We start from the raw sequence: 15,529 nt of genomic DNA on the forward strand, positions 1-15,529 counted from the left end.
AGGAACCTGCCCATTTTTCCTGTGGTGTGCTCCTTGAGGCCAGAGAAATGATTTTCCTGGGACCATATGAGTTTTAGAAATTCTAGCACTGGATTGGGAACTTCAAGCTTTGGTTTTTTATTCTAGCTTGCTCTGTCACTGAATTGCTGTGTGACCTTGGTCCAGTCTTCTCATCTCTCTGGGTTTAAGGTTCCACCTCATAAAATGAGGGAATTGCAGTGGGTGATATCCCATTTCCAGGGGCAGCTAGGTGGCACAGTGGATTGAGCACTGGCCCTGGAAACAGGAGTGCTTGAGTTCAAATCCAACCTCAGACCCTTAATAAATTACCTAACTGTGTGGCCCTGGGCAAGCTACTTAATCCCATTGCCTTGCAAAAACTTTAAAAAAAATGTCAAACAAAATGAACACAAAATGAAAATATTCAGAGTCCATTTCCCATCTCACCATTTTCTGATTCCCTGACTCTCTGGCTTATACTTGGGAAATTTAGCAACAGTATATGAATGAGGAGTCCCAGCCTAGCACAAACTTTCTACTGTGGCCAGGTAGCAGAAAACCTCTTCTTGGGCTAAACAATCCTGCCCAAGGACAGGGGAAGGCAAGATAGTGGGGAAGGAAAGAGGGAAAGTAATCAAGATGAAAATTCTCCTCTATAGATCACAGGGTTAGAGTTTCTTAGGAGGAGGAAATCTTTAGGCTTTTTTTAGAGAAAAGTACAGGACATCCCCAAGCCTCTTCCCTCACAACATGAACAACCTTCCCCCATACCAGACAGGATCAGTCTCTGAGACTTCACATGGAGCTTGTGAAAGCCTAATTCATGGAAATAATGTGGTATGGTGGAAAGAACCATTTCTCTGAAGTCAAATAGTGCCTCTGATACTCTGTCATCTTGGGTAAATTATATCACTTCCCAGGACCTCACTTTCCTTTCTGTAAAATGATGTAGTCATATTGGATGGTGAGGTCCCTTTGGGCTTTAGATTTATGATCCTATACAGTAAGAACAAGCAAGCAAAAAGCCCTCTTTTCCCCCAGCAAAGAATACTAAAATCTTTCCTGTGTCCCTGAGCCCCAAAGCAGATCTTTGCCCAGAAATGTTTTTCCCTTCCTACTGGGGAGATTATAACTGCCAAAGTTTTTTTTTTTTTTTTTACCATGGAAGGAACTGTTCTCTCTGATAAGGAACAAAGTCAATACTATTCCCTAAAAGGAGATTCCTTTGAGTGGAACATGGGCTGTAGAGTAGTGGTTGAAACAGGCCTGTCAGCATTAGCCATGTCTCTGAGGGGGCTGTCCAGACAAAGGAGTAAGCCAAATGCTGGCTCCCCATTTTTAAAGGGTTGCTAGACTCTTTGAGGTGGAATGAGGGAATTTGAAACCAAGGGAGGGAGTGGAGAGATAGAACTGGAGTTAGATGGAGCTGATAGCTCCCTGGGCTGAGTGTTATGTTAAAGGTTTGGGGTCAGTGCCCCCTTGATAAGACTGCGTCTGAGTCTCACCCCAAGCCCAGAGACCCAACTGGTGACGAATGCCAATGTCGCTTGCAGGTTGAATGTGTTGAATGATGCATGAGTTTGTGTGCATGTCTCAGGGCCCATCAGACCCTGGCAGGGATTCTGCTTTGTCTGTGTGAGTAATGGCGCTGCATGTGGGAAGGAACTCAGCATGGCAGTCCCAGAGTGGCCGGAGGACAGAGCCTAGCAAGGAACACAAGGGGGGCTTCTGGGAACCACAGCCAGGCAGGCTCAAGACAGACCCTAACATCTGTTGAAATGAAAAGCAGTGTGGTCAGTGCCTGGCTGCCCTACCTGGCTATGGTCTAATAGATGGAGCCTATTAGATGGAGGATGGCTCGAGTGTCAAGGATTTCTGTGTCCACTAAGGGGAGCCCTCAGATAGAGAAACCCCCATTCCCTTGGGTAAGCTGAGGGTTGGCCATAAGGCAGTTCTAAAAATGATTTCAGAACCAACCCCTTTTCTTCTTTCCATGAATTCTTAAAAACTGTGGTGGAAATGAGACATCAGATATCATCTCTTTGGAAGCAGAAGTCAGTGGGGTTCAGGAGAAAGAACTCTGGAAGTGAAATGGGAGGATGTAGGATCTAACTTTAACTCTCCCTCTTGCTAGCAGCAAGCCTCTTCTCACCCCATCTCTAGAATGAGAGTGTTGGACAAGAATACTTTTGATGTCCCTTCCAGTTCTAGATCTATGATCCTAAGATCAATTGCCACCCATTGGGGTTAGTTACAAAGACAAAAAGGAAACAATTCCTGCCCTGAAAGAGCTTATGCTCTAAGATGTTGGCAGCTACTTGAAATGTGTAGAGCTAAAAAGCTCCCCTTGTTTGGTGAAGACAGGGAACTTCTTCCTACCTACTGACTGTCTCCTAACTCCAGTTAGGCTAGTACAGTCTGGTTAATGAGAATTTAGCCAATTGCTTCTTCATGAAGTTAACATTACAGTTCTGCTGTAACTAAGGTCAAAGCTTAACTGAAGTCACAATCTTCACAAGCCATTTGAAAAATCAAGGATCATATCATGGTGAGGCACAACTATAGATAGCTAGCAAGGTCTTATTGTGACATCATAATGTTTTAAGGGACTTGAAGAAGATGAGTTCAAAAAATGTTATACTGTACTATAGGAGTCATACCTTAAGGCAAGAGGAGGCTATAAGATCTCCTTTTTCATTCTTCCTTCAGGTTCTGAGATGTTATCTCAATGAGAATTTACTACTTAATGAGGGGGGAAATTATGAAAAAAATTGACTTATTTTGCCTATTACCTTCAACAGGTTATATTGACTACCACTTTCTGTAGATGACAGCTGTGACTTCTCATTGAAGCCTTAGTTTAAATAAAGCAAAAGACAGTAAACATACATAACCAAGTTCCTCACACAAAATGTGCCATCAAAAGAGAATTTGAACCTGGGTTCAAATCCTAGCTCTGCCACTTTTGACCTTGTGTTACCTTGGGCAGGTTTCATTTTAGGGGCATTCATTTTTTCATCTTCAAAAGGAGGGAGTTCAAATGATACCCTTGAAGGTTTTCTCAGCCTAGAATCTATGATTCTCTTTTGTCCAGTTCTTCCCTCAAGGGAGAGCCATGAAGAGCCAAGGAATTAAGAAAAAATATTTCCTTTGTCCCATTCAACAGTGAGACCCAATTGATTCCTAGGGTAACACAGAAAAACATATTTAGAATTTTGCAGAGCCAAGGGCAGTTTTTCAAAATTCACTGTGTAATGGATATAGTGAGAGATCTTTTCTTGTTAAGGAGAAGTAAAAATAGTTTAAAATGGGAATTGTTTAAATGGAGTTTTCCTTCCACATAGGTGTTAGGATTAGTTTCATAATAAATTCTCACAGACAACCTGGGAAAATGCTGTTGGCTCAAGGTTCCAGGTTTTCAGGTGGTCGCCTGCTCTTCTCATTCCTCATGTGCTAATAGGAACAAATAAGGGGACCTGTTTCTGAGGCTAGATAAAGAGTCAGAGAAGGGGCAGGTGAGTATCAATAAAGACAGATGAAGGCCAGGCTGAATTAAAAGGATATCAAATTCTGCTTTGGAGGGCATCCTCTGAACTCTTCGATAATGACCTCCCAGGAGAAGAATCTTGGAGGTATTATGGACTTTACCCTGAACTCTCCAAACCAACAGAATGTTAGGAATCATCAGGAAGGTACTAGAACAAAAGAAAACCACTCCAACCACATAAATTACTGTGCATTCACTTGATTATAATTCTTAGGATATAAGCCCCATTATCAAATACAAGAGGTCCTAGATTTGGAGTTAGAAGAAGAACTGGGTTCAAATTCTACTTCTGCTACTTATGACTTGTGTAACTTTGGCCATGACAGTCATTTCACCTCTCTGGCTCTGTTTTTTAACCTCTAAAACACAAAGTTTGGGTTAGATGGTTAATGGTCCTTTTCAGATTGACATCTATGACTGTGACTTGTATATTACAATTTACAATCAACTTTCACTCATATTTTACTACTCGTGTGATCTTGGGCAGATTACTTAATATCCCTAAAGTCCCTGTAAAATGAGCGAGTTGGACTAAATGTCCTCTGAGATATCTTCCTAGTTTAGATCTGTGATTTGATGACTTCATTTGAGCCTCACAACATTGTTTTTTGAGGTAGACCTCATTTCAGTGATCAGGGAACATGCTAATCAGGGTTAAACTGGTAGTAAATATTGTTACTGTTTAGTTGAAAACCCTTTGGGGTCTTCTTGGCAAAAATACTAAAGTGGTTTGCCATTGCTTTCTCCAGCTCATTTTACAATTGAGGAAACTGAGACAAACAGGGTCACATACCTAGTAAATATCTGAGGCTCTTGGTTCTTCCTGACTCCAAGCCAGGCATTTTATCTACTTTATCCACTGGCCACTCAGCCACCCCAACTTTCCAAGTTCAAGTTCAATACTGTAGCTTAGCATGCAACAATGGAAAAAGTAAGGGAGCTAAAATGAAAATAAGAGAAAATTGCTTTTGGTCTCCACTATGGAAAGATAAAGGGCTGGGGGGCGGGGCAGCTAGGTGGTGCAGTAGATAGAGCACCGACCCTGGAGTCAGGGGAACCTGAGTTCCAAACCAGCCTCAGACATAATTATTATTGCCTAGCTGTGTGACCTGGGGTAAGAAACTTAACCCCATTGCCTTAAATAAATAAAATTTTAAAAAAGGATAAAGGGCTAGGATCAAAATTTGGAAAATCATAATTTATTATTTCCTCATTTGAAATCAACCTGTCCTGCTGTCCCTTTAAAGCTTGAAGGAAGAAAGTTGTGGATAAGTCCATACATTGTAGGTGGAATTCAGATGGAATTAGATTAGTTGGGAAAGGATCTAAATTAAGTACATGAATCACAGAGCCATGGTAGATAATATAAAGGAAAACTGAGGATGTGTAAGGCCCCTCCCTAAACTTTAGATGATCATTCCCTCCTTTGAGCAAAACACTGTTAGTTGTCTGTGTCAGAGAGGGTATATGTAGGATGAAAATGTGGTTTCATCATATTCAACTTTTTAAAATTTCAGCTGTTGACTACATGCTATGGAAAGAGCATGACCTGATTGAATTTTGTGGCCATTAGTTTTCATTTTTGTGAGTTTGGACAAATCATTTGACCCTTCTAAGTCTGAGTTTGCCTCAGTTTCCCAAATCCAAATAACCAGAGAAGGAAATGGCAAAGCACTCCAGTATCTTTGCCAACAAAAGCCCAGTTGTGTCCCAAAGAGTTGGACACAAGTGAAATGACTGAACAATAGAAATAAAAACATCTCTCCCTGGGTTATGAAGGTCAAATGAGATAAGAGATTCAATAATAATCATTCATGTACCACTTTAAGTTTTGCACAGCACTTTGCATATATTATTTAATTCTCATTTGATTATCTTAATTGGATTCCAACAACCTGGAGGCAAGTGCTAGCATGCCCATATTACATTGATGGCCCAGAGAGCTTACAAGTTGAGTGATATAGCTATTCATAAGTCATATATAATTAGCGACTTAGTCTTCTCCTATTCCAATATTTCAGCACTTACAATGTAGCAGACACTGTTCTACGCATCATGTAGACATGAAAAGAATCTCTTCTTTTAGTTTCTAGTCAAGTAGGGTGATAAGTACTGATTTTTTGGTCCCCTAAGACAGAGAGATGAAGTGACATCTAAGATTGCCTCATCTAGTAAGGACAATCTGTATTTGGTTCTAGGTTTTCTCATATAAAGTTAGAAAAGAGCTAGAAATGGCATTAGAAATATTCCCTGAAGGATATGAAGCATTTCAGTAGATGGAGATGGGAATCCTTGCTAATCATTGGAAATAATGTGTGCATGAGAGAAGGCAAGATGAGATTAGGGAATAATTCCCAGATTCAGTGGAACATAGAGTTCATGGAGCAGAGTAAATAAACGTGCAAGATAGATTTTATTGATTTTATCCTATACACACTGGGGGATGATATCAATGTAGACCTTAGGAATACTGGGATAGGGTCAACATTAGAGAGCTTAGGTAACCTTAAAGACATGCCTCTGATTTTAAAGTGATGAATCAGCCTCAGAAAAGTTGTGTGACTGTGTTTGTATAGTATCAGAGGTGAGATTTGAATTCTGGTCTTCCCAACCCCATGTCCAGCAATCTATTCCTTATGCCAACTTCCTCTCAGTGGTGTGAAGGGTATTTTGGAGAGAAGAAATTTGAAGCAGAGAGACCAGTTTGATGTCTATTGTAGTAGTTTGCAAGAGGAATTGTGGACCTGGCTTAGACCCAAATCCAAAGCCAACAACTACTACCACAGAATCTAGAAAATACCAGGAAATATGTACATCTGAGTATGTCTCTCCCTGCCTCTCTCCTCTTTCACCAGGAATCATATCCTTGAACAGTAGAAGGATAGGGAGAAGTGGATTTTGTCCCAATCATGCCAGATTTAGGGCAGAAAGGGACCTTCAAGATCATATAGTCCAACACTCTCATTTTACAGAGGGACAATGATTTGCCCAAGTCACATAGGTAGTAAATAGAAAAAAAAAACACCTAAGTCCTCTGAATACAAATTTAGCACCATCCTGCTTCACTACATTGGATTCAAATCTAGGAAAGAATTGCCTCCAAGAGATGATTTTGACAAGAATCCTGAAGAGTTTGGATAAATTAATTATAAAGCCAGAAATGACTACTTAATAGAAGCGAAGTTAATACTGAATTTTTAGGGTAAAACATAAGGGAGATAGCTGTGCCCTTCTACAGCATGTCCTGGATGGATGTACTATGGATCTAAGGGTGATCATTTGTGTTCTTCTGGAACCTGTTTCCTCAGCACCCCCATTAAAAAAACAGTCATAGCACCTGAAAAGAAAAGGAGTATGTATTTGCAAAGAGACAAATTTTGATTTGATATCAGGGAGAGAAAGAAAACTTCCTAATCACTAAGTAAAGCTAAAGTGAAATGAACTGCCTTGGATAAAGTTGCCCCTCACAAGAGGCCTTTAAGCAGGGGCCAGATGACCACTTATCTGGGTATGATGTAGAGAGTATGAGTATGAGTTGGATTGTCTGCTGGGTTCCCTTCTGAATCAAAGTGGAGAAGAATCCCAACCTCTCAGGAAAAGTGATGTAGTGATTAGAGCATTAGACTGGAAAGCAGGAAACTCTGAGAGATCGTACTTTATTGAAGATAGGGCATTAGATTTTGGAATCAGAAAAACCTGAGTTTGAATCTGCCTCAGTCACTTATGATCCCGAGTAGGTCACTTAACAGCTCTAAGCTTCAATTTCTTAATCTGTAAAATGGAGATTTCACTTGCTTCATGGGCTAGGAGAATAAGGTGAAATAAGTGGAACCTTTAAAGTATCATATAAATATTAGCTATTATTATCAAAAAGAAGGACCTGCTCTGCCTATATCTGGTTGAACACTGGCATGACCCTATTTCAACATTCTCAGTTTCTTCATAAGTACAGTGCTTTGCCATCCTTCAAGCATTATATAAACATTAGCTATTTTTTCTTAAAATAATGTTCTCTAAAGTTACTTCCAGCTCTACATGCTGATTTCATCCCTTATGATTAAAATCTTATTACAGATTTACTAGATTTCCAATTATGAGACTAGTTTGCATCAGCTCAGATTTGGGGATGCTCTGCTTGGAATTTTGCAATGTTGAACAGACATCTCTTAGGTTTTGGGTTTTTATTTTTGGCTGGCGGGACATACCACCATCCTTTATTCAAGATAAAGATAATTTTTGTCTCTTTTTAAGCAGATAAAGTCTGAGTTCTAAGAGACATCCAGGCAGATTTGCAGAGAGTAGGACTTGGTTGGTTCATTCAGGAGACTGATTGGTATCATTTTCTATATTGCCCTACCCCCTCATTTCTGGGAAGGAGATTGGGGGAGGGAAGTTCTTTGGAGTCTAGGTTCATGTTACATGTCACCACAACTGAAGAGCTTCTGTATCCTAAGAAAAAATAGATAAAGGAATTCTGCAGTCATGGGTGCTTTATAGCTTGATGCCCATAGGAAGTCACTAATGTGATGAGCTAGGTTCAAGTTTGCATTTGTCTCTTCTTTGAACTTTTTAAGGCTATGCCTTAAAAATTATGACTCTTAATTATAGTTCTCAAAATTACTATTTGGGATAGCTATAAACAGCAATGCCTATTGTCACCTTTCACCCAGCAGCCTGGCTAGTGTATGTTCTTTCCTACATCCATTTTCCCAAAGAAAGTACTAGCTCTGATGTTTAAGATCTTTTGACTATCTATAGAAGTTAAGGAAAAGAGTTTGCAATTTAGGTTACAAGGAGTGAATGTTTATACCTTGACATTGCTAAGGGGTGGGGTTGGAAGTCACTATTCAGGCAAGACACTCAGAAGATGCCAAATAATTATTAATCATAACATTCTTATGCCCCTTTTGAAAAAATTACATTTATTTAATTATACCTTTGTTGGAGCCAGATGGATTGTGGTCACTAACTTGTTTCAGATAGGGAAGAGCTGAGTCCAAGTTTTGATGAGGCTCCCTGGTCTCTTGGAGTAGAAAGATCTCATTCTTATTCTCCAAAGTGCATGGAACTCAAGAAACCCCTCTTCAAGGACTCAGACTTGCCTGGGCTTCTCCAGCCTCAGTTGTAGTAGGTATGAAGGAAGTCACTTAACCCTATTTGCCTCAGTTTCCTCATCTGTAAAATTAGCTAGAGAAAGAAATGGCAAATCACTTCAGTATCTCTGCCAAGAAAATCTCAAAAAGGAGTCACAAAAGGTTGGTTCTGACAGAAACAACTAAACAGCAACAAATTATAAAGGAATCTGAACCTTAATAATAAAAACATCTAGCATTTATATGACACTTGAAGATTTGCAAAGCACTGTTATCTGCTTAATTTCATTTGCTCCTTCCTATAATACTGTGAGATAGGTACCTGTTTTTATCACCATTTTAGACAGAGAAAACTGAACCTGAGAGAGGTAACTTGCCTCAGGGTCACACAAATAGTAAGTATCTGTGTCGGGATTTGAACTCAGGTCTTCCTGACCCTTAAGCCTGGTATCCACTCTCTGGGTCATCTTAGCTGCCATTGAGAATGCTAATGAAACGTATTCACGTGTAGCACATCCTTCTTACAGAGTACAAACTTTAAGCATGAAGAATTTCTGAGGAAATCAATAGCAGCAAACATTTGCTGAACAGGGACTCTGGAGACATTGTTCTGGGTCCAGACATAAAGAAATGCAAGGTGTCCCCTACCTTCAAGAGACTAACAATTTAGTTGAGGAGATGGACATAAGAAAGGCAGAACAATGTGGTAGGAAAGAGTACTAGGAGTCAGAAGGAGGGCTTAGATCCTATCTCTGATATTTACTAGTTATATGACAGTGGCATTACATTTCTGAACCTCAGTTTCTTCATCTGAAAGATGGGTTGTATTACCTATGGCACAGGGTTTCTGGAAAAAAAGGGCTCCTATCAACTGAGAAATGCTATGTAGTTGAATCATTCTAAGTTTGAATTTGAGTTCTGCTTCTGTCTGGCATACTAATTTTGTGATCATGGCAAATCCCTTGAGGTTTCTGAGCTTTGGTTGCCACATCAATAAAATGGGAGTGCTAATGATGATTGCACATCTTACACCCCAAGAAGGTTGTTGTGAGGAAGGTACTCTGTAAACCGCTATGCTAAGTCTGAACTAGTATTTATCTCCCTTTTGCCCTCTATTATAAGAGTAAATGTGGTCAGGACTGAAGCCTGACAGATTCCATAAAGGTATTAAAATAGGATGTATTCTGGAAAGCCTCAGGGAAGCATTACCTCTCACTCCAATGGCCTTGGGTGAGCTCAGGAAAGGCAGTGGAACAGCTAGAACTGTAGGAACTTAGCCTGACCATCTAGGCCCTTAGTACTAGGGTACCCAGGAGCCCTTGTAAACAGGCAAAGCTAAGGTTGGCGCCCAGATGGTTTCTCCCTCGGGCCTCAGTGGTGGCAGCAGGACTGCCAAAGCTTTGTTTGAGTTGGAGGCAGGGAGCCCAGCTTCTGCAGTCATCCTGTCCCCTCCACTGCATGGGCCCAGTGTAGAAACCATTCTTGCCTTTGTGTTTGAGCATCCCCAAAGCAGGTCGCTGCTTATCTGACCTTCATTGCATCCAGCCAGATTAGGATGGCTGCTTTGTATGGCCACCCTTTTTGACCTGGGAGGGGGCACTAGTAAGCATGGGCTGGCAGGGGGTGGGGGGGAATAGAAGGTGGGAAAGGGGCAGAAAAAACTTGGCTCTGCTTCTCTTTTGGGTGTTATGAGTCCTGCTCCTGGAAGACATGCTCTCTGCTTGAATCAACACAAACTTTTTTCTTCTCTTCTCTTCCCTTCTCTCCCTCCCCTTTGTCCTTCAATTCTCTCCTTCCCTCACCTGCCTGTCTCTTTTGCTTTACTTTTCTGTAAGGTAAGCCAACTTTTTATTGCAGTTCTGTACCTAGACTCTAACTTGCAAAGGGGGAAGTCCCTGGTGCTCATGGTGGTGGTGGGGGAGGGGACTTGGGATATTCAGAAAAGTTGCATCTGTGTCTGGGACAAGAGGTCTGAGGCTCTAGCAAAAGCCACAACTTGGCGGGGCTTGGGTCCCAGGGAAGCTGTGTGGTTTCATCAGGAGGGGGAGTCTGTGGCCCTTATGTGATTTAGAGGCCACAACTTTGGAAGATTGTGAGCTTTTCCCATGTATCATCCTCCTCCTACTCAAAGACCAGTTCTCAAATGTTCACCCTCCTTTCCAACCTTCCATCCTAACTTTACTACCATTCTCTGTCACTGCCCCTAGTCAGGGCCTTGTGAACCCAAACCATTTCAAAACTCCCTCTTTTCTTCTCTCTTCCCTATCAGGGGATCCCAGTCTTGGTCTAGATGAAAGTGCTTGAGTTGAAGTCAAAGGAGCTAGGTTCAGATTCATTTCCCTGGATCCCAGTTTCCTCATCTGTAAAATGAGATCAGACCAGATGGCCTCTAAGGTCCCTTACAGATCTAAATTGATGATCTTAAGCCCCTTCAGCCAGTTCTCACCCCAAATCCCAGCTCTCCTAGTGTCTCCATTCTTTCTCTCAAATTTGTGAGTTCTTCTTTCTCTCCTATTCTCAGAGTTCTATCAATCAATCCCTTATCTGCTTTCTTGGTACCTGGCCTTACCACCCAAGGTACCTCTCCCTCCTGGTCCAAAGCCAACTGGCATTGTGGAAAGAAACATGAAACCACTGACAAGAATCTTGTCGGGGATAGGCTAATGCGGTCAGGAAGAAAGGCAGGGGCTTATGGTAGTGGGCAGGGAAGGGGGAAGGGAGGGATCTTGACCAGAGGGAGGATGGGCTGAAGGGGATAAAATGTTGCTCTGAAACCAAAATGAATATGTTATATCTGGGACTGGGATATCTTCAGCGGGAAGGAGAGGTGGGGAATATGAAACCTTTTCCCTCAGAAGGCTGCCTAATGTGTGGAATTCACAATTCCTAGGTGCTTTTCTGATTTCTTTGTCCCCAAACCATTTATTAAATACCTCCATGCCACATTAAAATGAAAGAAAATTCCTAAACCAACCCAGATACAAATGCATCAGAGATAGTGTTGTCGTTTTTAAAAAAGATAATGTGGGGAGAAAGTAATTCTTTTTATTCCTACTCTTAAATGTATTGATTGGTCAGATCCTGGTCTATTTTACTGACTGGCCTACTTAGAGTCCCCCTCCCCCGTGGGCTCAAGATGCTGTGGGAAGTTCTTGACTGTTAGGGAACCCATCCTGGAGGAGGAGATTCTCAGTGGACCCAGGGATGTTGGAGCGAAGCTACTACAGGTGGTGTCCAGAGAGGAAGACATAAACCTGAATTGACCACCTGGAGGGTTTGTTACAGAGCACTAAATCATTGTCCATTGAGGGACCAGGACAGGATGTTTAGGAAGCAGTAGGGTTTGTCAACCCTTGGCACAAGTACCCAAGGGAGAACTCAAAGCTTCTTTTCTCTGGCACATGGACCAGCTGTCATTGCCACATACATCTCCTTACTACTGGGGAAAGTATCTGGTTGGCTTGAGAATCTGTGACTGACCTGGGTATTGCTGGGCATGCTCATGGCTAGAACTTGTTCAACACTCTTCAACTGACTTCAAGGGATAGGTACCTTTTGGGACAGCCTTTCCAAAAGTTGCCCTTCTCTGCTTTTATATATGGCCTATATCCTAGGCAAAGACTTCAGGGTACTTGGGACAGAGGGGCAAGGTAGGATTGACCCCCTAAAACATTCTTTTTCTCTGACCAATCCTACCTTACATTAGAATAGACCACAGCCCACTCCAAACAGGATCAGAGAATATTTTTCTAATTGATTGGCCTTCTGGAAACCATTTATATAGATAAGGATCTTTAAACATTCTTCATGGATTTCAGGAAGGGAACAAGGATTTTGAGGGTAAACATTAACTCAAGGAAATGAGAGATTCTCAGAACTAATACCCAATCATTGTGGAGTCTGTCCTATGAACTTTGATAGATGAGAAAGTCCAAGACCCTGGCAAATTCTAGAATTTGACCATCTCTTTCTGAGAACTGAACCACTTTGAGAGGGAAAGACTATTGTTTTCCTGGGAACCTTTCTCTCACTCTCATCTTCAAGGGGCCCAGAGTCTTCCTCTGTAGATGGATATCTCCAAAATTCATGTGGGACTGTCCAAACTCTTTGTTCTCCTCCTGTGGAGGTTAGGTGGGATCAGGAAGGATCTGGTAGCTGGGCCTGTGTATATTATTAATGGGAACCCTCTGACAGAATGGAGTCTATTGACCAGCTGTCAGTATAGCAGCAAGAAGCTGCCTTGGAATTTGGTTTCTGACTCTAACACCTCCTCTTTCCCTCCCAATGCAGCAGCTAAGAGCTTACTGAATAAGAAGGCGGATGGAGTCAAGGTGAGGTATTTCCAGATTAACTTTTTGGGCCCCACCAGTTCTGGGATAGCTGGGTGACGTCCCCTGGTAGCTTTTGCTCTTAGCTCTGACACCCATGTTGCAGTTGAAAAATACCAGATTAAGAGTTTGAATATTGGATGACCTGCATGATCTTGAGCAAGTCACAACTTCTCTGGGCTTTGGTTTCCTCAGCTATACAATGAAAGAGGTTCTACTCCAGATGACCTCTGTGGTACCTTTCTGTTCTACATCTATAATCCTATGGCCCAATGAAAACCTACTTTGAGTTGTAGCCTTGATTACCTCGCCTTGGCACTTCTCACTTCTTCCATCCTTTCCAGGTAGCCACAGTAGTGTTGCCCCTCCCTGTCCCTTCCTACTATTTATGATCCATCCAGTGTCCAAAATCTCCTAGGATTAACTTAAAAGGGGGTGTCTAGTTAGGTTATTCCTCTCATCTTTGCAATAGATCCAAGTATTCACATGGCATTTTCCTGCTCTCTGTCTTTGTCTTTGCTGTCTCTGTCTCTGTCTCTTTCCTCATTCACAGCCCCAGACGAACAGCACCAAAAACAGCGCTGGTGTGACCAGCCCCAAGGGGACGCTCCCTCCTGCTGCTCTGGTACTGAGCTCTTTTTGTTTCCATTTTTCTTTCCTACGTTCTCCTTGGGCCGAATGGATTTTTGTTGGTCACTTTTCCACAAAAGACCCCAGCTTGGGGTTAGGACAAAATAGGCCACTATTATAGTGATCTTCACCAATAGCCAAAAGGATACACAGGCATTGAAGGGAGGGAAGAGCTCTTCTGGAAAATGGTCTTAGAGGGAATCACTGGGGAAAGAGGGACAATAAGGCATGATTAAGTTTGGGTCTCTCATGTGGTTGAAAGAACCCTGACATCTCAGCCAGGTTACAGGTTCTAGAACAAGTTTGTTACTGATGAACTTTGTTACTGATGAACTATTTGTGATCTTGAACTCATATCTCTCTGGGTCTCACATTTCTCATCTATAAAAATCAGACTTGGACCAGATGATTTCTCAGGGTTCAAAGTTTGGCAGGAGACCACAGGCAACTCCTCATGCCCTCACAGTAGGAGAATTTAGTAATTGTTTTACTGGTAAAGAAATAAGTACAGAATAAGACCTCCTTTATTAAATAGATCTTAGGAAGAAAAATCTTGAAACAAAGAAAGATGGGGCTGGAGGAAATTCTGGTGTCCCTAGTACTGGGTTGAAGAAAAAAAAAAGGTTAAAGCTTTTGCTCCTGGGAAGGAAGCCTGAGTGTTTTGTTTCCTGTCTTGAATATGGAGTATGGGGTGAATTGGAGAAGCATTGTGGAAGACGCTAGGTTCAAATATGTGACTTTGGACAAATTGCTTCCTTTCTCTGTCTCCATTACTTCATTTGAAAAAGGAAGGGGCTGGATATAAATGGTCCCTTCTAGCTCTTGATCAGTGACCATTTGAGAGGGAAGGTTGGAAGCTCTGAGAACCAGCTCTACTCTAAATCAACAGATGATCCTGGAAGGAGGCTTGAATTTGTGCTGTTTGTCCCCAGAGGACAAAACCAGAAGCGATAGGCTTGAAATGGGGAAAAAATGCAAATTTATGCTTGATATTAGGAAGAACCTCCTAACAAATAGAGCTCTGCAGAAGTGAAATAGGCTTCTTCAGGAGTTGGTGAACTCCCCATCAATGGAGATATTCAAGCAAATGATAGGGCATATTATTGCAGAGATGCTTTTTTTGGTATGGCCACTGGGTTTTCTTCAGATGCTCAACTTTAGAGATCCTCTAGTAAGGGCTAAATTCTGTGGACCCACACATTTTAGTCCTACCCTTCTGTCACCTCCAATTTCAGGGTTACAGGAACACAAAATATATTCTAATGCCTCCTTTATTATCTCTATCTCTAGGAATGAATGTTTGACAGTTCAAGGTGAGGTTGGAATGAATCCTGGTCATTAAGAGGCATTACCAAATTATCCAGAAAGCAAGCAAGAGATTTGCACACCCTGTCTAGGTTCATCAATCTCTTTGCCTTCCCTCCTGTTGTTTATATAAGTTATTTAACTTGTTTGATTTTTAATTTCCCTATTGAAAAAGCTTAATTGATGGTCCCATAGGTGTCCAATCTTTTAGCTCTTCTGGGCCACATCGTCCAACAAAAACTTGTCAAGAGCCATATATAAAATTTAATATTTATTTATGACTACATGTAACCCATATTACCAATGAGTATAATTATAAAATGTAATAATGTTGCATGATTGGCTTTGAGGGTTACATGTGGCTTGTGGACCTCAGGTTGGACACATCTGGTCTAGATCTACCCAAAATCCAAGGACCAGTATCTTTCAGTGGATTTTAATTACCCATAGTGACAAGGAGAAAATATCTCTCAATAGGAATAACCCCAATCAAAGCCCTGATCTGGGACCAGGAAAAATTTCTGGGAGTGAGTAGTCCAGGATGCCTGTTGATTGTCATGCTCCTGTCGTGTAGAGTGGGGGACTTTCTATAGAGAAAAATGTCATTGATCTGGGCAGTCCCTTGT

General features: G+C 41.6%; 1 protein-coding gene across 23 annotated transcripts in view; it reads left to right on the forward strand.

The window, feature by feature from the left end:
* Positions 1–15,529, forward strand: part of CAMK2B (calcium/calmodulin dependent protein kinase II beta) — a 285,827-nt gene that overhangs the window by 229,310 nt on the left and 40,988 nt on the right. For 12 of the 23 annotated variants that reach the window (XM_074210077.1, XM_074210085.1, XM_074210078.1 and 9 more), the window contains 2 exons: positions 12,934–12,971; positions 13,522–13,593. In XM_074210077.1, the coding sequence (XP_074066178.1) occupies positions 12,934–12,971; positions 13,522–13,593 (110 nt within the window). Of the gene's footprint in view, positions 1–12,930; positions 12,972–13,521; positions 13,594–15,529 lie in introns of all 23 variants that reach the window. The other 11 variants (XM_074210080.1, XM_074210098.1, XM_074210079.1 and 8 more) reach the window with 3 other exon arrangements.

Source organism: Macrotis lagotis, chromosome 1, assembly GCF_037893015.1.
Source record: "Macrotis lagotis isolate mMagLag1 chromosome 1, bilby.v1.9.chrom.fasta, whole genome shotgun sequence".
Classification (NCBI taxonomy): domain Eukaryota; kingdom Metazoa; phylum Chordata; class Mammalia; order Peramelemorphia; family Peramelidae; genus Macrotis; species Macrotis lagotis.